The following is a 27098-nucleotide window of genomic DNA, read 5'->3' as shown; positions in this document are numbered from 1 at the left end:
TCTTGTCTTTCCACAGATATTCAGCAGGCTTTGTATGAGCTTGCGTACCACGTTGTCAGAGGAAACTTAAAGCATGATCAAGCTTCTAATGTTCTTGGTGATGTCATAGTAAGTATATGTTTGTAACACTTGCATGCTTACTAAAATCTTTCTTATAAAAGCCCAGATGACATCCAAGCAGGAAAATATTCAAGAGATTTTTCTTTGACATGTCTAAAAAGTCATTCTTGTAAAAGTCTTCATTTGTATATATTTGATATATATGTAGACTGGCAAGGTTTAATTTTTTTCCCTCTACTTTTCTAATGCTGAGGAATAGATGTTTCAGCATAAATTAAAAGTTAAGTCACTTTTAAATGGCACATGAAGACTGAATTTGTTAATAAATGCTAGAAACAAATGTCACTTGCTCATGCAACACATCTGTGATACCACCTTCTGGTTTTTATAACAGTGTGACAGTGTTCCGTTTTACTGTTGGGATGTCCAAGTTCTGTGATGGCCCTTGAAATAATGCATTAGACTTATTTTTTGTTTGAAAAAGGTTTTTCTTAAAGCACTTTAAATAAGTGGAGAAAATAAGCAAGAGTGTAATTTCCTCTAAACTTCCAAGCTTACCAAATACCGATTTCTTAAGATAGTGAATTAGGAAAAATAAACTAAAAATCTTTTAGAAATGATTTCTTATTTTTGCTAAGTTGCTGTTTTGATGTTTATGGAACATTAAGGAAAAATGTGTTGCAATAATCTAGCGTAACCTTTTTGGGTTTTTTGAACTCGAGCATTGGTGTTGAGGGAAGGCAAGGCTGTAGGGCACCTTGCTCTTGGGGTGGCATGAGAAATGTTGGATCTTTGGTTGCTGTAGGAAGTCATAATCTGTTTGGTGCCTGAGAAACTGCAGGTCACTTTCTGGGCTCCTGCTCATCACACAGGGATAAAGAGCTTTGGGTTAAAGAGGTGGAGGGACTATCCAGGGAGTTTTGTCCCTGGTCACAAAATACATTTCTTAAATTACATTTCAGGGTTACAGGGTATCACTACATTAGTACAGCACTTATATTACGTATTAGTCAGTAATTAAACATCATTATTAATAGAAATTATTAAGAATAGAAATAATATGCATTACTAAGTGATCTGAACTTTATGATGAAGCATTATGTTATATAATGCAAACATTTTCTAAACTTGCATATTGGAATTTGTGTTCATTAAATGGGATCTTGTTTCTTAGGAATTCCGAGAAGACATGCCTTCTATCCTAGCTGATGTATTCTGCATACTAGGTGAGTTGGGGTCCCTTCCTTTCATCATTGCAACAGATTTGGAGAAATTCATGTTTTGTGTATCTGCTTGTTGATTTCTTCAGGAAATTCCATTAAATCTGTAAAGCATGATTTCTCTTTACAAAGCATGTGTTGATTCTTCCTCAGTGTATCTGTACTTCACTTGTTAATGTCTTTTCATTCTGCTTTGTTCTGTTATAGTTTCCAGAAGTTTGCCTATTAAAGGCAGTGGAAGTTGATCTGCCAAGAATAGTTAAAGGAGCTAGCTTGTAAGAGTGTTGGATGTTAGCTAATGGCATCAGTGACTTAGTGATGTTATCATTCTTAAGTGTTTTTAATAAAAGTTGACTTACTGGTAGGTAGATCCTTTCTCCTCAGAATGTGTTCTGTAAATATTTTTGTCTGTACAGTCAGTCTTAGTGAAATGGAGCTAAATGTCCAGAAATGTAAGGGCAAATGGCATTGAGTCACTATCTGCCAGCTGAGCAGGCTCTAAAGGTGTGCATGTCTTATTCTGGTGATAACTTGTGGATTTTTATGTTGTAATGTTGATCCAAAGCTGTTGCTCTCGTGTCTTCCAGCTTTAACTGCCTGCAGTTTCTGTCTTGCTCCATGTCTGTGTTTTTTAACAAATTTCACAAAATTCTTTTGCTGGTCTGCTCATCACAGATCCTGTGTGTTGTGTGTATTGGAGGAGTGAGGCATCTTGTGTGCTGTGCTTGCCTGTGAAGAGAGGCACCTCATTAAGTTTGCATGTGCAGCCTTGGCTGTGTACATCTGAAGGATAAATTTTGACTTCTATTCATACTGTTTCATTCTGTGTACTTGTGCCATCATTTTGTAATAACTAGTTTTCATAATGTAGTATTACATTGATGTCCTTTTCTTTTTTAATCTGCATTAGAAGACTTGAATTAGCTGCTTCTTGAACAACTGAAACTAGTGTATCTGTCTGCCTTTTTCTATTTATTTTTCTTTTCCCTCTCTCCTTTAAATTAGTGTGTAGCCAAATGCCATGCTTTCACTAGCAGAGAATAGTGTGGCTAAGGAGCTGGGTTTCAAACTTTGGGACAAAGGACATTTGACAATTTCTTGCTTGTTTCCTCTAACCCCTTTTTTACTCTAATCAGTATTTGCTACTATCAGGATTTTTTTCCCCAACTGTATGTGTTTCAATATATGAGAATTTTGATTTGTCCACTCATCCACATACACTGGAAAATTTTTTTAGTGCAGCTTGTTCTTTGGCTGAGAGTCTTGGCTGCTAAGGTCCAGGCTGATCTGGCTGGTCTGTTGCCTCCACTTCTACCCTGCTACAATCACTGCTTTTCAGTCTCTTTAGGGTCTTCTTTCTGACATGTTTGTTGCTGGTGTTTTCTCTGTGGGTATGTGTGGTGGGTTTTTTGTTGGTTTGTTTATTGCAAGCTCTCTCTTGCGTTGTCTTACAGAGTTTTCTACTCCTTGTGCAGCTCCTCACTTCCTGTAATGATGTACTTTTTTAAAACTGCTTTATTAGGTTTGCTTCCCTGGCCAGTGTTCCATGGCCTGCCTTCCCATAGGAGTGAGTAGTTGCTTTCAGTAGTTGACAATCCAGAAGACATTAATGGTAATACAGAACCACAGCTGGTGAGAGGCTGCAGACAGACAGTAAATGGTAGTTCTCTGAAGCCTCTGGGAAAAAGATTAGAACATTGCCTTAAGGCCAGGTCATGCAGTTCTCTTCACTGGTTCATATTTCTGATTTTGTGCTTATTATTGATCTTTAATGCTTGCTGTAAACATTATTGCAACAAAGAGAATGGCAAGAAAATTATTACAGCATTCCTCTGGTTTCTCTTTTACCTTTTCATGAGACTTGTGGATGTGTGAGAATTGTCATCAGAATATTAGGTGAACCCCATGGGGGACGAGTGGGTGGTAAGAAACTGCCATGCTATCAATAAGTTCCTTTGCCTTGTGCTATCATTAGTGTTTATCAGAAAAGTTACTAAAAGAAGAAACTCCCAAAATTTCACAAGTAAAAATTGCTTTTCCCCGCCCCCCCCATCTTCTTTTGTAGATATTGAAACAAGTTGTTTAGAAGAAAAAAATAAGAGGGATCACTTTACACAACTGGTATTGGCCTGTTTGGTAAGTTACAAATTGCATGTCAAAATTTGACAAGGAAAATAAGGGTGTTGAAGCTTGATTTTATTTTTCTCCAGAAAAGACTGTAAGAGTGTTTTCCAAACGCCCAAATAATTTAAAAATTCATCTCTAAAGCTCCCTCTTGAGTTCTTTAAAGAGTTTTGAGAGGACTTAAATTTTTCCACCTGCAAGTTTACCAGAAATTTTGCTTCTGAAGTATGTCTTGAGTTGCACTTCTTAATGTAACCTCCTCTTGTGTTTAGAAGTAGCATTCCTAAATGCATAGGATATCCTTGATTTGTAGGAAAGGTCAGCATATGAAAATAAGACTTCTTAAAAAATAAAGAACACGCTTTGTAAATATGCAGTTCTTGGTAGTAATGTCCCTGGGTACTATGAAATGTAACCGGCAATTAGACTCTAGGGCTTTCAGGGTGCTCTTGTATATAAAATGTACCACTGTAAAATTCCAGTTTCAGTTAATAGTGTGTCAGTTTTGTCTGCTTCTGTGCTTGAAGCAAAATGCAATTTTTTTTTCTGTTGTAGTCAGAAAGCACATGTAGCATAAAGCAGTAATTGTGTGGTTTCTAGGTCTTTGTAATTGACAAATCTGGTGTGTGTTTTTGGTGTTTTTTAGTATCTTGTATCTGACACTGTGCTAAAGGAGCGTTTAGATCCAGAGACACTGGAGTCATTGGGACTCATCAAGCAGTCTCAACAGTTCAATCAAAAATCTGTTAAAATAAAGACAAAACTATTGTAAGTTTTGGGGCAAGGGTTGTTTGGGGAGTGGGTGGGGAGGGGCAGTGATGATTAGTCTAGTAACAATGTTTTCTACCAAGTACTCTGTTTTCTTTGGGAAATACATTTTGTTGCACTTGAATTTACCATTGACAAAAGAATTTTGTTAGCCCTTAGTTTTCAAACTCTTGAAGAAGAGTATAAAATCTTTCTCACATTAGCTATGGCTTTTGCTACAGGGATTCCATATATGAAGATTAATTAATATTTATTTGTGATGTGTTAATTTACAAAGTATAGCTAAAGTAATTATTGCTCTTGCATTAGTTAAGAATAGGTTTTATTTTCATAACTAGGCAAACATTTTAGTTTGGGCAACATGGGTTATGTTTTTTTGGTATATGTTTGGTTTCTGTCTCTGCATCCCATGTTTCAGTGTCAAAGAACATCACAGGAAACAAGAATAGATTTTTAAGCATGGACTGCCACAGAGCAGTTCTCCAGAGTAGTGTGTAGAACAAGCTTTCCTGTTAAGTGTGAGTCTAATCTTTTTAATTGTCTGCATTTGAAATAAAAGCTGGATTTGTTTGGAGAAAGTGTGCTACATTACAGGTATTCATATACTGCATTTAATAGTTTTTGCCACAGCTCAGGTTAATAACAAGTTCTTAAAAATGTGTTCAAAATTAGCATTTTGTATAACAACTTGCTAAGAGCATAAGTAAGCTTCACTGGATGCATGTTACACAACAGTATTTGATTTCTCTTTATTTGCAGTTATAAGCAACAGAAGTTTAATTTACTAAGAGAAGAGAATGAAGGTTATGCAAAGCTTATTGCAGAATTGGGTCAAGACTTATCTGGAAATATCACTAGTGATTTAATCCTTGAAAATATCAAATCTTTAATAGGTAAGGAATTTATTGAAAGAATATGAGCATTGGTTTTCCTGTATGATCTTATGACTACAGAAAGTAGATCAGCTTGGATAGAATTATGGTATCTTGAAGTTCCCATTTCTGTGGAAAAATTAATTTTTGGAATGTTGTGTAGGTATACTTAAATACTGAATTTATGGTGTAGCCTTAGATATGCATGCTGTGATTTTAACATCTTTTGAAGACATGCTTGTCAGACAGATTGGAGCATAACAAAGTAATGCTTTTTGCCATTGAATGTATCAGTTCAATGCATGAACATTCTTTTATTCTTGAAGATACTGAATGAGTGATTCCTTGTGAAGAGAAATGAGAAGTAGTAAATGTTCTTCCTTTGTCTAGTTCCTTTAGTGATTTTTCCATATTTCTAAGTTGAGTCATGATGAGCATCTCACAAAGTGGAGAATGTTAAAAATAGGAAATACCTGTAATTATCCTTGTTTTACACTTTCTTTTTGAATAAAGAATTCTTTACAATATATTGATGTTTGCACCAGTGCCTGTCTCATATGGTGCCAGTGTAATAATGGGCAAAAGGCTACGCTGCCATTTTATTAAAAAAAAAAATGTGCTCCCCTTATGATAAAGAAACTTCTCTCTCTTCTGCTGGCAATAATGCTGAATTGACAGGGCAGGACCACCAGGAGGATCAGGGTCTAGCTAAAACCAGAACAGCTTTTTGGTTGTAAAATAATTACTGGCTGGCTGATTTGTGTGACTGAATGAGTATGTGCGGCTGCCCGAGAGAAGAAGCAGCAGCAGCCCATGCCTTTTGCTGCCCCTGTGGTCTTGGTGAGATCAGGTTTTTAACTGTAAATGTTCCCTTTAAGTTGTTAATTCTACTTTTGCTGTAATCTGGGTTGGAATTCCTGTTTAGTACTTTTGTGTAGTTCAGTATCTGACAAATCAAAATGAACAGTACTGTATTTATAGATGATCCAGATTATTTTGGTACTGGTAAATCAGGTTCAAGTTTAACTGAAAAGAATTAATTTTAACAGTTAATGCATTAGTGTTTTGGAAACTGTATGAGGATGAAAATTAAGGTTTTCTGCTCTGTCCTTCTCCACTAGGATGTTTCAATCTTGATCCTAACAGAGTTTTGGATATCATCCTAGAAGTCTATGAGTGCAGGCCTGAGTATGATGATTTCTTTGTACCACTGATAGAATCTTACATGTACATGTGTGAACCTCAAACTCTATGCCATATCCTTGGGTTCAAATTCAAATTTTATCAGGTAATGCATTTCCATTATTAATTCTTGGGTTTTGTGATTGGTGGTTGCACTGCAGTCAGTAATAACAGATTTTCTGCAGTTGTTTGTTTTTTTGTTTTGTCTTTTTTTGTGGTTTTTTTGTTTGATTTGCTTTTTTTGATGGTTTTTTTTACACATAGAAATTAGTTTTTAAGTTGTAAAATTCTGGCATTAAAACCAATAACTTCATTATTTGAGTGGGAGTCTCTTACTGTATTTTACAGGAGAATGATTAATGTTCTCTTAAAAGAGCTGAAAACAATCTTGGTACCTTCCACTTGAACTTGTAGAGTTATGTAAGGACTGGCATGAACAAAGGGACTGTGCATTATAAACAAGACTTATCCCCAGGAGTGAGGAGCATGTTTGCAGGGGAGTCATGGTTGATATTTGATAAAATACTCAAGGGGTTTTTTTTTAATGCATAGTTAGGAATTGCATACAAGAACCATAGAGTGTGAAGATAAAGTTTTTGTTTCTGAAAATACTGAATGTGTATTACAGTAAAGTCTAGTGACTTGGAAGTAATAGCTGTTAAATGATATGGTAACAAGGAGAACTGTGGGTTAATGTTTCATCTGAACAGAAATTGAGCGGTTCCTGTTTTATAGCCTTCTGCTGTGCTTTGATTATTTTTTCTTAAACTTTGCTGTTGTCCATTTTAGGATCCCAGTGGTGAGACGCCTTCCTCCTTATACAGAGTTGCTGCTGTCCTTTTGCAACACAATCTCATTGATTTGGAAGATCTTTACGTTCATGTAAGTGACAGTACTACTCTGCTAGTACCTCAGCCAAAGCTGAGGACATTTTAAAAAAAGAAAATCAGATACTTTATCCCATTTCTAAATTTTCAAGTTCATTGTATTCTGTGTAATACCTGTAGGTGTACAATACTTAGTGACTCTTAAAATTTTCAGTGCTTTCTTTATGCCACATATTCAAATAAGCACACATAAATGCTGGTAAATTTTATTTGAATTATCTGTGTAACATCCTCCAGATTGTCTACCTTCTGGCAGAGTAGGAAGTTGGAGGTAAATGCCTAAGTGACCTTCCTTAGGAATTAGACCCATCAAGTTTTGTGTTACAAGATCAGTTTTTGAGAAAAGTGGTAGGACAATCAGCTCCAAACATTGTTTTAGTTTAATAGTACAGTTGTTTTTTTTTAAATGCTTGCAGGTTCCTGAATAGACCTCTCATTCTCTACAAGAATTCTGGCCATTTGTTAGGTTGAAGGAAGGAAATGGACCTTCATGTTCAGATATAATCAGAGACTTATTCTCTTATAAATCAACATTCCAGTTTGATGAATGGTTAACAGAATGTTGTAGTTATCAAATTAGTTTTACATTATACAAGAATTTTTAATTTCAGAATATCCGTGGATAGTCTTAAGTAATTTAAGATTGAACTCTTGCACTGAAATCAAGGAAAGAGTTGTAGTTATATCTGTGGAAGGTTTGGAATGTAGTCCTGCCATTAATTTGTGAGGCAGTCACAATCTCATCAATATTGACTTGCCAATAACTGTCTCTGGCTTCATAGGAGTATGTTGGCTGAAAATGTGTTGGGTGGAGCAAGAGTAGGAGTGCATGTCTCAGATAATTGGTGTGGAGTGAGGAATGTGTGGTGATAAAGCTTGTTTTTAAGAGAATGTTTGTAAGCTTACAAAACATGCTGAGACTTGGGGTTACAGTTGCGTGTGCAATCTCAGCTCAGACTTGTGCAGGTATGGGCATGTCTTATTCCAGCCTCAGGCTCGAGGGTCCCTGCAGGCATTTGCACTGTTCACCTGCCTGGTGGTGATTCTCAGTCTCATTCCAGGATCTCTCTGCAGTCTCTGTCTCTGCATGTTTGAGATGGTATATTTTTTTAAAATATCTTTTCAGTTCAGGCTTAATTTAACTTGTTATGGAAGTTTCTATCAAATAATTAGCATGTAGATGTTGAGTTTGGAGGGGTGTTCATTGTGTGGCTCCCATAGGAGAGCACTGCCAGGATTATCACTCATATTGAGAATGTTCTCCCCACCTCTGCACTTCCAAGCCTGTAAAAACTGTTCTCAATTAGTGTGTGTATACCCACAGCCATATAGAATGAATGGCATCCTGAAGATACAATTTGCCCATTGAAATTCCACACTAGCTGCTTCTTGGTGCAGCTTAGTAGTTTTCCTGTGTTTTCAAATGAGAAAAATGCACCTCCTTAAACCTTTTACCTCTCCAAGTGGGATTTGTTCTTCCCCAAATTTCTGTGAAATGGAAGAATTCTTTCCCCCTTCAATGATCAGTTTGGGCAAAGAAAAATGAATAAAAATCTCTTGTTAAAACCATTAGAAGAAAAGGTGAGTGCATCAAAGAGGTCATGACTCTGCAGTAAATTGATTACTTGCTTGCAGGGAAAATGTCATCTTGGTTTCAGGAGCTAAGTTGAAGTTTTGCTTTGTCAGAAAAAGTTTTTCTTCTGTCTCACAACTTGTATCTTTTAATCTCTGAGTGTAGGTTTATATTCCTCACCCTGGTTATTCTTAAGTACAAGACTATGCTGAGGTTTTTTATATACTAGGTACTTTATCTAAGATGGTTTTTGAAGAACAGATGTTACATGTGTTTAACCCACATTGCCCATAAATAAACAATTAGGTAAGCTTTAAATGTTATTTCTTTAAAATAAAGGTGCAATGGAAGTGTGTGGCTGAGTAGGTTACCTGGTTTTCTTTGGTGATTAAATTTTTCTTCCCTTTAGATGAGCAATATTTTGAATATTCACTTGAATTAAAGGCACTGAGTTGTGTTAATGTTATCATGGAGTATGTGTGTAATTGTTGCCATAAAGCTATAGCTGGATGGTAAATTGGAGGGCAGGGGGGCTCAGACAACAAGTGGTTATGGAGAACTGGAGTGGTGTTATTTCTCACGAGTCCTTGATATCAGAATGGTTTGCTATTAGTGTAATTCCCAGTTCGGGGTGATGGCAGCAAGGGAAAGAAACTGGTACCCTGAAACACTGTGACATTAGTAACAAGAAAGGCCAAAATTCTTATCCAAGCTCAGGTGATCCACAGTAGGAGTTAGTCACTTCAATTTTGAGATATAATGTTCTGTTTTTTCAGCTTCTGCCAGGGGATAATGCCATCATTGAGGAGCACAAGCGAGAGATAGTGGAAGCTAAACAAATTGTCAGAAAACTTACCATGGTCGTCTTGTCATCTGAAAAGACTGAGGAAAAGGAGAAAGAAAAGGAAAAAGAGGAGGAGAAAACAGAAAAGGTGTGTAGCTTTCTTTTCAGTAGAATTGTTTGAATTACATTAAACAAAACAATTGTTATAAAAACATGCTTACATTTATTTGAAAAACAGGTGCTTCTTGAATGGCTTGTATTTGTCTTCCAGCCACACTTCTGTTGTATGGAATGTGCAAAAATGCATGGTTTGGGGTTTGTTCTGGATTTCTGTATATAAAATATTCTTGGTTCAGTGGCTAATTGATTTCTTTCTTCCCTTTTTTTGTATCGGCTCCACTAAGTATGCCCCAGCATTTATACACTTCACAGCCTTTTACAGCTGCACTTCTAGGATCCACGATAGTATAATTTGAGTTGATTTCATAAAAATAAGGATGTTAGTTCTCTCAATCAAGAATTGGGACATAAAGAATTGCCAGACTTAGGAATGTTGGCATAATTATCCTGCATTGTAGAAAAAACTTATAACTGAGGATTTCTACTTGCAATTGCTCACTGTGCTTTCTTTTAAGTCTGTATCTCCATGTATATAAATTTATACTCTCATTTAAGTTCCTGCTAAATCAGGTTCATATTGCCCTAGGTCTGATTTGATCTCATGTGTCCAAGCCTTATTTTAGAAATAAAATTATTTGATCTGTTAGACGCCGTTCTGTTGTAATCTTCATTTGAGTGCTTAAGTACTTCTTAAACACCTTATTTAAAACAAAAAAAAAAGGGAAAAAAGAAATGCTTGATATATGCATTTTTAAGCTGGAGTGGGGGGAGGGATCAATCAGTCTTGGTGGTTTCTGTTCTTGAATTTCTGTATCCTGCTGTGTTCCTTATCAATCTGCTTTGTCTACCTATTCCTACTTCTCCTACACCACTTTGATTCTGTTAATCTCTGACCTTCCTTTCTCTTTTCATTTTTCTTTCCTGGCTTGAAAAATCTAATTCCATTTTCTTCCCTCAGGCACCTGATGCAGTCACTGCCCTCTGCCTCTCAGCTGCAGCCACAGCTGCTGCCTGTTTCTTTCACTCACTTTCAATTTCTGATCCCCTCCCTTTTGCTTACCCCACATTGCTTTGGCCCAGCTTCCCTGCTGTCAGATGGGGCTGCCCAGAATTTTCTGAAGTGTGCTTGTCACCCTCTTCTGATGGAAAAATAAACTCTTGATGGGACATGGGTAGTGTATGAATTGCAAGTAATGTCAGAGGAATTAAGAAAGCTTTCATGACTAAGCTTTAGAATTAAGAACTAGGGAATTTTAAGCTTTAGCAGAAACTGCAGCATTTTTCTGAAGGATTAAAATGACAAAATCTGTGCCTGTGTGATGGGAAAATTAAGAGCTGTACTTAACAGAAACCAATTTCTGTGACTGCACACACTATTATGCAATTAAAAAGCTTGTTTCTGTGTTAAAAGTATTTCTGTATGTGCTTAGCTATGCACTTGATAGCAGCTAGGGGAGTAACTACATGTGAAAGGTGTTGTCAGCCTAAGTTTAGGCACATTGTATCCAGCACATCATTTAATGTGCTATTTTTGATACAGTATCATGGAATAAATGCCTGCATAAGGAAAGCAGTGTTTAAAAAGTATTGACCTGACTCATTTCTAGATCCACAACGTGCTTATTTTGTGTGGTTAAAATTCATTATTATCTCATGACTCTAATATTAGTAATTTAGGCTTGACAAATGTGCTGCCTGCTTTTGCCTTTTAAGGTGCATTTGCCATAACTGTGTGGTAGGACAGGTCAGTGTGGGCAGCAGGAATGGGTTTGACAGCAGCTCCAGACTGACCCCTCTGTGCCAGACATGTCTTGGCTTTTGGACAGCTCATGGCAGAACTTGCTTACCCAAAAGTCAAGCAGTGTGTGAGCTCCCCAAGTTCAGCGTGGATAGAGACCTGACTTGGTTTTGCTGTGGAGCTTTCCTGTGCATGTTACCCTGTGCTATGCTGGTTTCTCTTTTCAAAACTATCAGAAAAATATTTGCCAGTGTTAAAGTTTTAAAAGGGGGGGAAAAACCTCACTAAAACCAATCCTGTGGTTTTGTGAGTGTCTGTTTTGTAAGTAATTATTGTTCTTGTCAGTCGACCTTCTCTGCTTGTGTGGTTTAAATAAAATTATATTTTGCTTTAAAATAATGAAAACATTTTGTACTAGACTTGCAATCTTCCTTCCCTGGGTGTAAACATCATCTTGGGCTTGTAGTTTCTTACAGCTACTTTTCCTTCCTGCTAGTCACTTATGAATAGACTTTTACCTTAGGAGCCAGGGAAACCAATTTATAACAATAAAATATATCAATACCATGCCCCTGAAATAGTGCTTTAAGGCATGACCTTAATTTTGAGTCCTGTTTCCTCCTATGCCTGTATTACAAAGGGAATTTTGGAAAAACTTTGTGTAGACTGACTTGCACTTAAGTCTAGAGTCTGCTAGAATAGATGCTAATGTGAAACTTACACAGGCACACTAGGATAGAGAAAGGGTTTGAGTGTGGCTTAGCTTTTTTAAAATTCTAATCTGCTTTTGCAAGAGAAGTTTGTGGTCTTAAACCCAGAAAAACAGACAGCATAAAGGATTCTCAAATGCTTGCATTGTTCTTAAAATGTCCTGTAAGGAAATAAACTGGAATAGATTGTGACAGTGTGAAAAAAATACGTGATCTGACATACATCAGACAACTTTAAAAAACCCCAGACACTTATAAACTTTTTCTTTGATCCAGATGTTACTTTTACATGGATTGGTTTATAACTTCTTTTGATGTTTGCTTACTGTCTAAATGTCTAGCTAAGTTTTGTTTTGCATATGTTTTTATTACACGGTTGATATACAAGGCTGTTTTCTCTAGCTGTGGATTGCAGCTGCTTAAGGAGAAGCATTAAGAAGACTTTATGAACACACTTATTCTTTATTATCTTGCAGCCTCCTGATAATCAAAAACTTGGCTTATTGGAAGCCTTATTAAAAATTGGTGATTGGCACCATGCACAAAGCATTATGGATCAGATGCCTCCGTTTTACTCCACTTCGCACAAGCCGATCGCGATCGCGCTTTGCCAGCTCGTGCACGTGACAATCGAGCCTCTGTACCGCAGGTAAAGTGACAGCCACGATTCTGCTGCTACCCAGGGGAAAAGCAGTGTCTTCACAGCATGAATTCACTGATAAGCCTAATTATAAATACATGTCTAAGGTTTTCTGTTTCATGTGGAATGCTGTGCATTTATTTTTCAGAGTTGGTGTACCTAAAGGAGCTAAAGGGTCACCAATTTCCTCTTTGCCAAACAAGAGAGCACCAAAACAAGCAGAGAGCTTTGAGGAATTGAGAAAGGAAGTGTTCAACATGCTTTGTTACCTTGGTCCTCATCTGTCCCACGATCCCATTTTATTTGCAAAAGTAGTGCGCCTTGGAAAAGCATTTATGAAAGAGGTTGGTATGACGTAACAGCTGGTAAAAATGTGAAAAATACCAATTACTCTGGTGTCAGAAAATGCTTGTCTTGCTAATTGTGTGATACTCAAATGCTGAAACAGAAGAACATCTTGACTAAGGACAAACTTGGAGAATCTTATTTTAATTTTTGATCAATTTTATGATCTGTAAGCATCTTTATGAACAACTTAAGGCACTTCAGATTTATAACCACAGATATTTAGTGATATCTAATTTTCTGTTATGGTATTCATATTTAAAAATATTATCTGTGTGTATAATTAAAAAACCCAGTAGATGTATGGTACTGACTGTCTGGAAGTCATCTACATTATTACAGCAACAATGTAGTCAGCAAGGATTGATAACGTAATACATGTGCAGTAAAAATAATCTCAGCTTTCTGTTCCAGCTGTTCAGGTTACTTGAGTAACAGGGGATGTTGCGTCCTTTTACTTCATGGTTTTCTCCCCTGTTCTACCTAGTTAAAATGCTGCTGGTATTGATCTTGTGTCAGTGACAAATCTTTATATGCTGCTAAGGATGAGTTTGATGTGGAAGTCACTTCAAGTTGCCAACTTCAGAAATTCCTTGATCCCTTGAGATGGGTTATTGTCTTTTGACCATGTGTCTGTTGAAGGATTGGCAGTATGACCTGTTTTAGAAGGCAGAAAGTTGAATTTATATTCTGAACTCCCTTTAAATGTACTCGGTAGTTCAGATTGAGGCTAATGATTTGCTTTGCTGCTTTTCTGGCAATTTACCTTGTCAGTTTCTGGTTTATTCTCAAATCAACAATAGAGGGTTCAATTTTTTTTTTTTAAACAGCAGCTCAGAGAAACTTTGGAATAAATAATTTTAAAATTAGCATTATTATCAATGAACAACCAGTCCATCTCCTCAAAACTTAAAAAACATGGGTTTTGTTGCCCAGTGTTTTATTTTAAGTTATGACAGAAAATTGGAGAAGGTTGATTGATCTAAGTGGTACTTGAGGGGAAGTTTTCAGTTTTGTGGCTTTTGTATTCTTAAAAGTATTTTTATTTCAACTGCAACTAACAGGTATTTGACTACTCATATGTACTGCCTGTGGGGAGGCTTCCATGTCCAGCTCTACCTGATGATGCAGAGCTAACACAGTTCTTGGGATTGAATACCTTTTTGTTCAAAATAGCAGATTTTGTCAGGAGAATTTATTCTTGTTAGGTTCCAAGATGCAGTGATAGGGTTAGAGACCTACAGTAACTTTCGATTCCATGTAGTCTTTGTAGTAAAATGAGAGAAACTTCAACTATTTCCCTACCTCCATATCTCTGTGTAATTTCTTAGCATTTTCTCATCCAGAATGGTAAGATTTCCCAGTGGTAAATACTTTAATTTCATGGCATGCTCATTTCTTGCTGGCCAGTGAGAAGACTGATACCACTTCAGTGATAGCTGTTTTGCACTGACAGTGGGATTAAGTTGGAAATTACAATTTAAGGGACTAATGCATTTTATTGCTGTCAGCAGACTATTAGGATTACTTTGTAATTGAAATATTGAAGGTTTGTGAGAAAGCTCTGTTTCTAAGGATATGTACACTGGAATGGAGATTACATGGTTATAGGAATCTCTGGTGCAGGTTTACTGTAAATATACTTATGTAACAGGTAAATGTATTTTTTCTGACAAGAATGAGCAACATTTTAGCTATTTGCTTTAGGTTGGAACTGTGAAGAAATTCGTCAGTGACAGAGTGGTTAAGGTAACATAGGGAAAGTTATTTTTAATGCATTGTTGCCATCAGCATGTTCTAGTTGTGAAATTACATTTAACACGCAGTAGAAATACTTGTAACTGAAGGTAATTTGACTCTAAGTTAACCCATACAGTAGTTAAAAAGTTAGACTACTAACATTGCACTGCAGCTTTCATGCTAAAGTGTACCTTTAAAATAATTGTGCCCTTACTGGTGTGATAGCTTAATATGCTTTTCATGGTGAGTGGAGCAAGCAGAGAGAAAAAGTAATTTAATAACAAAGACTAAAAGCTTTAGAGGGTCTTACTGTGAGAGAAAGATGGGGGAAATAATCTATGGCTGTTGGTAACTGCAATGGAAGTCCTCAGATTTTTTAGGTAGAAGGTGAATGCTTAGGCAATTTTTTTCCTCTCCAGTAAGAAAATTCAATATTTCATATGTAATAGCAAGTTTCCTTGTAGCTCTAGCTGTCACTTCTTTTTGGACAAAATTGTACAAAGCCCCTCTATACGTAAGGAATGTGTTTCATCCATGCATTTGAATTGCTGTTTAAAAATATGTTAATGCTGACAGATATGGCAAATTAAACATTTAAGAGATGCTTGGCCCTTCAGGTTTATGCTTTTGCTGAGATAGCCCTTTTTTGAAACTGTAACTGTTATATTAACATGGTTGTCTTTGTTATAGTTTCAGTCTGATGGAAGCAAACAGGAAGATAAAGAGAAAATGGTGAGTTTTGGAGGAAGGTGTTTTTATGCAAGATTGTAATGGTGACCAAATGTGCATTTTACTTCTTATTTGCTTGGAATCAGCTGGAAATCCTCCAGCTATTTATTCTACAAATACAGTTAAAGGTGGGGAAAAGCATAGAGAAAAGACAAATTGGAAGTAGAAGAGGTGTTTATTCCTACGATGATTCTTTTTTTAATTGCTTAATTTATTTATTTCAAAATTTTCTAATTTATCAGTATTGTTCACAATGAAATCCAAGTGTTCAGTAGAAATCTAATGTACGAAAACTAGTGTTTGTTTTTTTTAAACCAGCAAGTGGGTTTTCAATATGAGGTTTCTGCAGTTTTCATTGTTACTTGTTCCTTTCTCACTTATCCTGATTTCCTGAATCATTGCAGAAAAAAATCCCTTCTGGGTTTTGTGTTTTGTTTTGGTTGTTTTTCATTGCTGCTATAGTTATTCAAAAATAGCTCAGTGGAAAAGAGAAATGTTTAAGAAAAGGTAAGGATAGAATACTGAAAACACGGAAATTGGAAATGTGTCTTACAAATATGTATAACGCTTTTGGGCTTTTATCTGAAATTTTGAAAATAGAAGTAAAGATGAGGAATACCTCAATACATTGAAAGCAGTTGCCGAAATGAATTTTTTCCTGTGTTGCACTTCATGCAAGTCCACACAATATCCATTTTTTAATGGTACGTTTGATTCAAAAATGAGTGCAACCTGCAGAAGATTTCAGCAGCTTTGTTCTAGTATCTTACATAGGCAGATACTGTCAATGTTTTATCCATAGTCCTATTCTTTACTAGATTATTTTTGTTGGGAAATATTTCTAGGTCCTATTTAGATTTTTGTTCTGGAAGTCTTGATCATATGGTGTATTTGGGTTTTTTTAATCAAATTTTCCATTTGTGCATCTGCGCACTGCATGTATAACACTGCTTTTGAGGCACTTGCTGATAGTTACCTTGGGTTTTGTCTTTATCCCAGGAAACCCTGTTCAGCTGTTTGTTGAGTATTACTGATCAAGTCTTGCTTCCATCTCTTTCCTTGATGGACTGCAATGCATGCATGTCTGAGGAATTATGGGGAATGTTCAAAACCTTTCCATACCAGTACCGGTGAGTTGAATGATTTGTTTCCATCCTTTGGAATGGGCTGCTGAATTGTCAGTTCTGAAATTCATTTTCCTGTATAACTTTTCCAGGTACCGTCTCTATGGGCAGTGGAAGAATGAAACATACAATAGTCACCCACTGCTTGTGAAAGTTAAAGCTCAAACCATAGATCGAGCCAAATACATCATGAAGTAAGTAGTCTCTTCCATAAGTAATTATAAACTGTAGTACAGTGTATTGCATATCACCATCTGGAGAAAAAAAAAGCTTGACAAATACATTCCCTGTCTAATGACTTAATAATTTCCCAAATAGTCCTTGTTTATAAAGCATTTAATGTATTGTAGTTAAAAACCATCAAATAAGCAAGTATAAAGACAAATTTGTTACCAATAAGTGTATATAATCTCTGAAAAATGCCCCATTAAATGACTTAAAGCCTTTTCCATGGGTAAGGTTTTTGATAAATTGCTTTGCTTATGAAATGTACACGTGCTACATATTTCCTCTAGGTGTGCAGACTCTCTTCCAAAGAGTCTCAAGAATCTTGTAATGATCTCTGTAGATTTGAATGTATGGCAGTGAGTTGAACAGAATGATTTGTTCTCACCCTCAAGTGGGCTCACTGCAATGCCAGATTTACCTCACATTTGATGTCATTGTCAGGGAATTAGGTTCTCAATTTGCCAAACGCAAATGATGTAGTGTTACAATGTGGATAATCAGAACCCTTCCATATAGGCTGAACTAACTGTTTCTGGGTAAAACTTTGCACTCAGAGCTGTGAAAGCTAGCAACAACTGTTTTGATTCCCTTCTGATTTGCTGCATACCCCATAAACCTTTCCCCCCTTCCCCTGTACAGTGGATTTCGGTTGTGCAGGTGAACCACAGAGCTGTCAGTTGTTCAAGGTCACTGTGTGTATAATTTACTGTCAACTGCAGGTTTCAGGCTGAACTCAAATCTTCAGTAGGAAATGCTGTGGAACTGTAACACAAAGAAAGAAATACTGTTTTTCAATGAGCTGAATGCAACAAGAAATGACTGGTCTGTGGCTAAGTTAAATTTCCAGCAGCAACTAACAGCATTACATGGTACTTTGGTGTATATGCTGCAGGATTCACTGACTACTTTGGAAAGCAAAATGTTCAAAGTTGAAGCTAGAATATGGTCCACAGTAACAGAGGGACTACTGGGCTGGTTGTACTGTCTGCATCTTGGAGCATTTCTCTATTTCCAGTTCTCAACAGATTAGCATTCCTATGCTGAGGTGTCTTGAAAACGCATTTGCTAGTGAGAACCTAGTCTCTGAGACTTACAGAGATGTTTCTCCACTGAAACTGACCTGTTGTTTTAATATTCTTCTAGCTTGTCTTTTGTAATAAAATATGTCCTCTTTTACAGGCGTTTAACTAAGGAAAATGTGAAACCCTCTGGAAGACAAATTGGGAAGCTCAGCCACAGCAATCCTACAATTTTATTTGATTATGTATGTAGTTACATGTATCTGAATGCTATTTCATCCTGACAACAGATAATTGAAGTTCAGGAAGGGACCTGCAGATCTAATTTCATTATTTTTTACTTTTGTGGCAAATTTTAAAATACAGTAATTTTTTAGTAGTGCACAAGTAAGATCTTAATATGACTTAATAATACTTAGTGACATACTAAATGTGGAAACATCTCTTGAATAACTGCAGAAAAAAATTAATTTGAGATAGCAGAGGTGGAGCTCAGGTACAGGGTTTGCTGATCACATTATGTAGAATGTGAATTCAGGTTAAGTTGTTCTGACAGCTATCTGTGAGTGGGGTGGAGAAAGATCAGAGTCTTCCATTTAGAAGAAAACTTAAAGCTTTGAAGTCTGAAATACACCTACAAAGTTGGGAGGGATTTTTAAGATTGCTTGGTGCTACAGAGTTCTGGAGAGCTGTAAAAATGTGTTGGTGGGCCTCCATCTTATTCATGAATGTGACCTAAGAGTATTGATTTACCAGTTTTTAGATTGCACTTGAAGAAATTACTGCTGCAATATAAACACATGTGTGTCATGTACCAAAGAGAACATCCCAGACCTTGATGAATCCAGTTTGCTTGCAGTCTTTCATGACCTAGCTTCATGGTTTTAGCTTTTTTTTTTAATAGTCTTTTATTACTGTATGTAGCTAGAGGAAATCCTACTGCTAGCATTCAGGGTTAAGAAATATTAGGAAAAAATGTTTTCATTATTTGCTGATAATTGAAAAGAGAAATTATACAGAATTGGTTTTACATGTTAGAGACATGTTTCACTGGTACTAGATAGATAAATGACATTGCCAATCTACTTTGACAGTTGTTTAGGACCTTTGAAAAATTAATTATAAGCATGTTTTCTGTAGGTTTTGAAGACAAGTATTGTTAAATGCTTTTATTATGTGAAAGATAAGGAGTACTGTCCCTGTTCAGCTGAATGTCTGTTGTCACTTGCAGATTTTATCACAAATACAAAAATATGATAACTTGATAACTCCGGTTGTTGATTCACTGAAATACCTCACTTCCCTGAACTATGATGTCTTGGCATGTATCCTTTTGATTTAAATTGCTACATCACTTATTGATAAAGCTGCAGTTGTAGCCAGATTAAATGCTATCTGTGAGTAAATATTGTCTCTGTTTTCTCACTACTTTTTGCTGGAAATTTCTGTGAAGTTTGCAAATACCTTTGCACTTGTAGTGGATTATGGAACCCTCCCTATTAATTCTTTCATACTATGAAAATTATTCTTTGTTTTTACTACTTTCAATATTGAAGGCATAGTGATCTTATAAATATTGAGGTAAATACTGCTTTTATGTTACTATTTCATGGTTTTATTTTTTTAAAACCAAAATTGTTAGTGATTGCTGTATTTATATATCATGTTCATGTATTACGAAAGCCAGAAAAACAAGTCCCTGTAACTTTTGTGCTTGTAAGTTGAGGAAAAATACTTTCTTTAACTCCACTAAAGATTGTATCATTGAAGCATTGGCAAACCCTGAGAAGGAGAGAATGAAGCATGATGACACTACAATCTCAAGCTGGCTGCAGAGTTAGTATTCTTGTTTTATTTATTACAATAATGTTCAAAATATTTCACCTCCCCCATGATCTATGCAACCATTGATCATTATGATCAATATTTCACTTGCACCTACTGGCTAATATTTTAAACAAAATGGAGAGCTGTCAAGTTTAATCAATAGGAATTTTTTTCCCCTTTGTATTCCAGAAATGCATGCATTGCTAAGATCCACATGCAGTTTAATGTTTGTTTAATAAACAGGTACAGTCATAGCTGTTTCTTTTTGCTTTAGGTCTGGCAAGCTTTTGTGGTGCCGTTTTCCGAAAATACCCAATTGAACTTGCAGGCCTCCTGCAGTATGTAGCCAACCAGCTGAAAGCTGGCAAAAGGCAAGTATTGCACAATGGATCCTTATAAACTCAGTTGATAATGAGGTGTGATTTAGGTCTTTGCTCATACACAGGCACTCGATGTAGTTGTTGCTGTAGCAGTGGCAAACTCCATTCATAGCACTGGGAAGGTTAAATAGCAGAAAGAATGATGCACTCTTTAGTACATGACTTTTCCTCTAATTGTATAGCTGTGACGTTCTTGAAACAGTGATTTTTCATCTTTAACTTATTTCAATAGTTTTCTTAACACCTAACCAGACAGGGGAAGAAACCTTCCAGTGTGTAATTTCATCATACACATTATTGTACATTATTTAAAAAATAAGTATCTGTTATATAAAGCAGTGTGGCTGTTATAGTTTGTTTTTCTTTTCTCAAAATGTCTTCTCTGCAGGGATGGCTCTTGACATTTTAATATTATTTAAATACTTTATCCAGTGTTTTAGTGGTGATTGAATTGCTTCTTCATGTGTCAGTGTCAATCATAACTCAAAACAAGGTTTCCAATTTGACTTCTTTTGTCTTTCCATTGTCATCACTGAGTATTATTGTTTCATTTACTTTTTTGATTTTAATTTTATCACATAGGTCAGTATCAACTTTTTTCTGTTAGAAATCCCCATATGGTTACAGAAAGGAACCTTACCAATGGTGATAATACAGCCTGTCATTTTAGGGTAGTTATGTTGAGAAATGTAGTTTTTTCCCCTTCCCTGCAATGTAGACATTCAGTCTCATATGCTCCTCTATCCCTACATTTTGTTCTGATGATGGCAATCACATTGAGCTGCAGAGTAAGGGTAAGTAATGTTTATTATCTTTCCTCAAAATCACGACTGTAAGTATTTTGGGGAAAAAAGCCAGTGTAGTACTTGGGATCATAAGAATAAAATGGATTTACTGGTATGGCCAATTTCATGGGACTGCAATATTCAGGTATTGGAACTTATGCTGATATTGCAGTTCCTAGACAGAAAAGATACTTAGGGTTGGAACAGCAAACAAAAATGCAAGCCATATGAATTATTTGAAGATAAAATTTTCTTTTGGAAGGCATGGGGAAATTATTTTATAAGTAAGTCACACAAATTTCAGAAGTTAACTGGAAAACATTGCTGCTTTGTGTGATTGGGATAGAATTTACTGTACTTCTGTTGAGGAAAAGTCATTGTCCTTATGGAATTCAGAGCAGGAAGTACAACCTAGTCCCTAGGCAGGATGATTATTGGAGTGTTTTATATATTTTGTGTTTCAAGTAAAACTAAGATGGTTTCCATGTTTCCAAGTAACCTCTCCAGACTAACTTTGCCAGTACATTTGAGGCTGTGTAGTATTCTAGACACCCTTAACAAAATATACTCATGAAATAACTGCATAGGTACAGTTTGAAACATAGAAAGCAACAAAAGAGATCAATAAACTTTGATTAATTTGCTGATACTTAATAGCACCGCACTCACTACCATCTTCCAATCCAGCTGTTGAATGACTGCATTGCTTCTAAGCACTGGCTTTTTCCTTGCAATAAAGAAATCCTTGTGCTGGACATACCAGTTTCTTCTTGAAAAAAGAATGAGAATGTTGTTAAACATTCATTGTGGTGCTGCTTTGTAATATATATTGAATGTCATAGCTTCTGGTTGTTAAATGAATTGTCCTGTTTTTACTCCACTTTTTTGTTTTCTTTGCAGCTTTGATTTGCTTATTTTGAAAGAGGTGGTGCAGAAAATGGCAGGGATAGAAATTACTGAAGAAATGACAATGGAGCAGTTGGAAGCCATGACTGGTGGAGAGCAGCTGAAAGCTGAGGTGTGTTTGTGTTAAATTTAATAATGACTGTTGCTTTTTGTTGGTGTTTCTAAAGACTCTGATTCAAGAACTCTGGCAGCACAGCTGAGAAAGGTGTGTGTTTTATCAGAGTTGCCCCCTCTTTTGAGCTTACAAGCCTGAGACAGGCAGCCAAGGCAGTGTAGATGTGAACCTTGGTTCTTGTGCATCCAGCTGTCATGCTCAGGAGAGTGTTACATGACAGACCTGTGCATTCCAGCAGCCACTGAGCTTGGATGTGCTGCAGGCCTGCTGGCTCAGCCCTGCTCAGGGGGAGTAGCAAAAACTGATTAAAGCATGCAAGACTGGTTAGTTTCTGATTCTTCTATACATACATTGCAGTACAGGATCCAGAGAGTTTTACTGATGGACAGGAAACTGTTGCTGTTAATTCATCAGTATTTCTGCAGTCAGCTTATATGGATTCCATTCCTGATGCACTGTTTCCTAGCTTGAGTAACTTTTTCTGTACTGTGCAGGGTGGATACTTTGGCCAAATCAGGAATACAAAGAAATCATCGCAGAGATTAAAAGATGCATTATTGGACCATGATCTTGCCCTCCCACTGTGCCTGCTTATGGCTCAACAGAGAAATGGTGTTGTCTTTCAAGAAGGAGGGGAAAAACATCTGAAGCTGGTGGGAAAACTGTATGATCAGGCAAGTAAAAACACCTGTATTTATGAGATTCCCTTCTTTTTGTTCACTTCTAGTGTATCAGCACAATATGTGCGGATTCAGGACATAAATAACAAAATTATATATGAGAATCTAGTACAGTAAATACAAACACATAGGATTTTTAAAACTAATTGTAGGGATGCTCTATTAAAATATATGGGTGTATTAAAAGTTTATTATGTTACATTGACAAGTGACCTCTGAGTAAAAGAGCAAAGCATCCTTTGTCATAAAAAGTGAAATTCTTATTTTTTAAGTGTCCGTTGTGTTTTCCTTGCAATCTTACTTTGGTAGTGAAACTTCCTTTTTTTGAAAAATAATTCTGTTGCTGCCTTAGGCAGTAGGAACTAACTGCATTCCATTCTGGTAGAAGAGAATGCTCTTGACTTCTGCTGGCTTTTCTAGGTGGGGTTTTTTATTTTAATATTCTTCCCCGATGCGAAATTTTTTTCTCAATTTGGTGTTAGCATTTTTAACAAGAAACAAAAAGGAAAAAAAAAAGGCCAACTTTGAAGCTCTCCCTAACTTAATTGTTGAACAAAATAATAATATTTGCTAACTTTTTGTATTTTTCACTTGTAGTGCCATGATACCCTGGTACAGTTTGGTGGGTTTTTAGCATCCAATCTAAGCACAGAGGATTACATTAAGCGAGTGCCTTCTATTGATGTTCTCTGTAATGAGTTTCACACACCTCACGATGCTGCATTTTTCCTCTCAAGACCCATGTATGCACACCACATTTCAGTGAGTACAACTCTTCCATTTGTCTGCTCCTAGTGCTGCTCTCTGGTACCTGTTACCAGTACATGTAGTAGGTTCCAGATAAAGCTTGTTGGCTAAATAAAACTTGAAAAGTTTTATTAGTAGAGTTAGAAATAGAAGCTATGGGTTGGAACAGGTTGTCCTTAATCATCTTAGGAAATGTGGTCCATGTGTCAACTTTCACACAACAGACAGAAGTCAAAATGAAGTCACTTCTTTGGATGTCTTGGGTTATCATTAGGAATTCTCTCCCTCCCTGTTCCCTCAAAGGTGTAAGTTGTTCTGCAGGTGTTTTAGATGGATTTTTGCCGTGGAGGAACGTGTTGCAGCTGCCAAATGGTGTGCTCTCTCAGGAAGTGTCAGAAATTAATTTGTTCCTGCATCTAAAAAGTTTGATATGGAAAGCAGTTTTTGCTTGGCATAGCATAATGTGTTACTGTAACAGCAGTTAGCAGCATCAGTGAAGAAAGACAAATCTGTGCAATGAGGATGAAGACTAAAGTTCTGTATGAGGTTCTTCAGTGCTTTATGTACTGACATTTTACAAGCAAATGTTGTATAGAAAAGTTTTAGAGAAAAGATAAATTATATTATTAATTTTTGTGTATCTAAATTAGTTTTTTATTTCTTTTATTTTTTTTTATTCACAGTCAAAGTATGATGAACTAAAAAAAGCTGAGAAGGGAAATAAACAGCAGCACAAAGTTCACAAATACATTACATCATGTGAGCTGGTGATGGCTCCTGTTCACGAAGCTGTGATTTCTCTGCACCTCCCTAAAGTCTGGGATGACATCAGCCCTCAGTTTTATGCTACATTCTGGTCTTTAACAATGTATGACCTTGCTGTGCCACACAGCAGCTATGACAGAGAAGTCAATAAACTTAAAGTCCAGATGAAAGCCATAGATGACAATCAGGAAATGGTATGTTGATATAATTTTGTTGTCCAAATTTCTAGCCTGAACAAGTTTCTTTTCATGACGTATTATATTAAGCTTGTTTTGATCTGGGAAGTTTTGTCACCTGGTTCATCTATTCCAATTTGCCATGTTAACATAATTTGGATTGACTTTCCTTCATAATTCCCATGTTAAATGACTCCACTAAGTGAAAATTACTGGAAAATCAGTTCCAGAAAGCAAGTCTTTATACCTGTATCTATGGTTTCTTTTCACTCTTGTTTTAACTATAGTCAGCCAGTGTTCATAAAATAAAAATCAGTTGATTATTAGAGCAGAACATTTTTGAGTGAAAAGTTTTTCAAGTATTGTTTAGTATTACCAGGAACTTATTGCTCTGTCTATAGCAAGTTTAGGTATAATACTCAATGAGTTATGCTGACATTTTACAGCCTCCAAATAAAAAGAAAAAAGAAAAAGAACGTTGCACAGCTCTGCAGGACAAGCTCCTTGAAGAGGAGAAGAAGCAGTTGGAGCATGTGCAGAGGGTTCTACAGAGACTGAAACTAGAGAAAGATAACTGGCTTCTGGCAAGTAAGTGTGTCTAAGGGAAATGCTGTGGATGTTTTTGTAGTTGTCAGTGTTTCATCTTCAGAACTTCCTTGCACTAATACTCTTAATGTTTATATGAAAATTTAATTTTTTTCTGTGTTGAAGTCTGTTAGCAAGGTAAAATTTCGTTAGAGTGTGTCTTTGCAAATGCTGAGTAGTTGGTTTTCATAGAGAAGTTTTTTTATTGCTTGCAATGTCAAGACCTTTTAAATTTTGCCCTAATTTAGAAAATAAGCTAGAGATTGACCAATTCAGTGGAAATTTGTAATTGCAAGCTGGCTTGTACTTGCTAACTGCAGTTAGAATGCTCCTAAATTAGTATAATTGCTACAGGACGATTGGTCTGACTTACCTTACTTTGAGTCCTGTGATTAGGAGCAATATGCCAGGGTTTGGGTGGTGGCATAAACCCTGTTCCAATGACAAGATAAGTGTTGTGCCAGCCTCGCAGCCCCATGCAGTGAAACAGCATGCACATTTCATAGAGCAGATATGCAGCAAGCAGAATCAAGTCTTTTCTCCTACAAACATCTGTAATGTTTCATGTTGCTTGTGAACTCTGCTGGTATGGTTAATCTGCAATGTTTTTCTCTGGTCAGTTTTCTTCTCTGGATGAACTTTGAGTTTGTAACTGGAAGTAGTAGTTCGTCTGTCCCAAGAAGCCTAGCATAATCCAGTGGAAAAGAGTTTTGTTGTCCACCTCATGTAAGATCCATCCAACTGGTTTAATGAAGAAACACTGTTCCCTATAAATATTTTATGTACTGTAGCAAATGAACTACAAGAAATTACAGGTTGAAAAGTTACTGCCTGATTAAAACTTGGTCTAGAGGTGACTTGGTAAATTTGTCTACTTAAAGAAGCACCCAAAAGTGTGTAGAAAATAATTTACATAGGTGTTCATATAACTCTCTGTGGGATACTGGGAATCGCTTATTATTAGCTCTTGTGCTTGGGATTCAGCTGAAAGAAGTTTCCCAGCATTGTATCCAGAGGCAAGTGTACTATTTCAGCAATTTGCACATTAAAATAAATAATCTGTAATTGCACTACATGAGGAACTAGAACAGCACATCCACTGTAGTAGTGGGGTTTATTATTATTTTTTAAATTATTGATATTTAATTTATCTTTTTAAGACTGCCTTCCTGTCTACAAACTTTTGGTAGTGTTTGTACCCTTGAGAATAGGTTAATTTTTGGCAGAGTAACCTGGTAGCTTTAGCAATTGGAGACTACCTGTTCTGACAGGCTGTTCATTTGCTTTGTTTGTACACTTCTGAAGCAACACACACTTGATTGTCCTATGAACTGTGATTCCCTTGATCGATTTTTTATTTTTTTAGGCATCAAATATTTGTTATAATCTTTGAAGGGAAGATACTAAAATTAAACAAAGTCAACATAAAGTTTTGACAGTCCTTTCTTGAGCAAGCTTTATTCCATGAGCATCGCAAAGCTGAAGCAAGTAAACCCTGGATATTATGACTGTGCAAAACCACCAGTGGCCCTTGTGAGGATCATGGCTGTTCTTCCTTTGAAGGCATCCACTTGCAGTCTTTAGTTCTGTACTTGCCTCTGACCTTGCTTTCATGCTGTACATTCCTCTCAGCTTTTTTTTATGCTCCTTGTTGCCATGGGAGGAGTTAGGGTATGTGTTTGCCAGCCTGTGGTTGGTCAAACAGAAACAGGTAACCCTTGATACAGTGCCGTCTTTTACTCAGTGGTAGAATGAAACTTTCACAAAATGTGTGTGTATTGGGGTGGTGGTTTATTGAAGGCTGTTCTTCTTTAAATTCCTCTGTGTGTTGGATTAATTGGAAAAATGGTTGTTAGTGGATTCTGTAGAGACAGCATGTTCTTCAGTTTTGAAGGAAACCAAACTGAAAGTCAGCCCCATGTAGAAAGATGAAAGAAGGTGTTCTAGGGAAATAGCAGGTGGTGTTCACTTTGCTGATGTGCACAATTTGAGCAAGAGGAGTTTAATGAGGCTTTCCCAGAACCTGTGTACTGAAGCTTTCCCAGAGCCTGTTTTTAGCTCCATTGTGTGAAAGAAGAATTCTGCCAATAAGAAATAAACATTTGCTACATCCACCCCGCTATTCTCTCCCCACCCTCAAACAGTTGCTCTTATATTGACTTTTTCTGATCGAAATCAAACACCAGAGTATGGATCTGTCATACTGAACTTCTTGGGAAGTGAGTAGTTGAATGATAAACCATTAATTTACTTTATTCTCTTTTTTCCT

General features: G+C 36.4%; 1 protein-coding gene across 2 annotated transcripts in view; it reads left to right on the top strand.

Moving 5' to 3' along the window:
- Positions 1–27098, top strand: part of THOC2 (THO complex subunit 2) — a 49455-nt gene that overhangs the window by 7190 nt on the left and 15167 nt on the right. For both annotated transcript variants that reach the window (XM_064426796.1, XM_064426795.1), the window contains exons 3-24: positions 17–108; positions 1235–1286; positions 3346–3416; positions 4051–4172; positions 4932–5065; positions 6166–6332; positions 7016–7108; positions 9463–9618; positions 12515–12687; positions 12827–13022; positions 15454–15495; positions 16492–16622; positions 16709–16810; positions 18024–18108; positions 19095–19188; positions 19619–19699; positions 19965–20061; positions 21756–21873; positions 22371–22550; positions 23154–23318; positions 23987–24262; positions 24691–24832. In XM_064426796.1, the coding sequence (XP_064282866.1) occupies positions 17–108; positions 1235–1286; positions 3346–3416; positions 4051–4172; positions 4932–5065; positions 6166–6332; positions 7016–7108; positions 9463–9618; positions 12515–12687; positions 12827–13022; positions 15454–15495; positions 16492–16622; positions 16709–16810; positions 18024–18108; positions 19095–19188; positions 19619–19699; positions 19965–20061; positions 21756–21873; positions 22371–22550; positions 23154–23318; positions 23987–24262; positions 24691–24832 (2769 nt within the window). The remainder of the gene's footprint in view (positions 1–16; positions 109–1234; positions 1287–3345; positions 3417–4050; positions 4173–4931; positions 5066–6165; positions 6333–7015; positions 7109–9462; positions 9619–12514; positions 12688–12826; positions 13023–15453; positions 15496–16491; positions 16623–16708; positions 16811–18023; positions 18109–19094; positions 19189–19618; positions 19700–19964; positions 20062–21755; positions 21874–22370; positions 22551–23153; positions 23319–23986; positions 24263–24690; positions 24833–27098) is intronic.

This window comes from Passer domesticus, chromosome 7 (genome assembly GCF_036417665.1).
Source record: "Passer domesticus isolate bPasDom1 chromosome 7, bPasDom1.hap1, whole genome shotgun sequence".
NCBI lineage: Eukaryota > Metazoa > Chordata > Aves > Passeriformes > Passeridae > Passer > Passer domesticus.
Note: the sequence above shows the minus strand (reverse complement) of the source record. Positions and strands in the feature narration are given on the sequence as shown.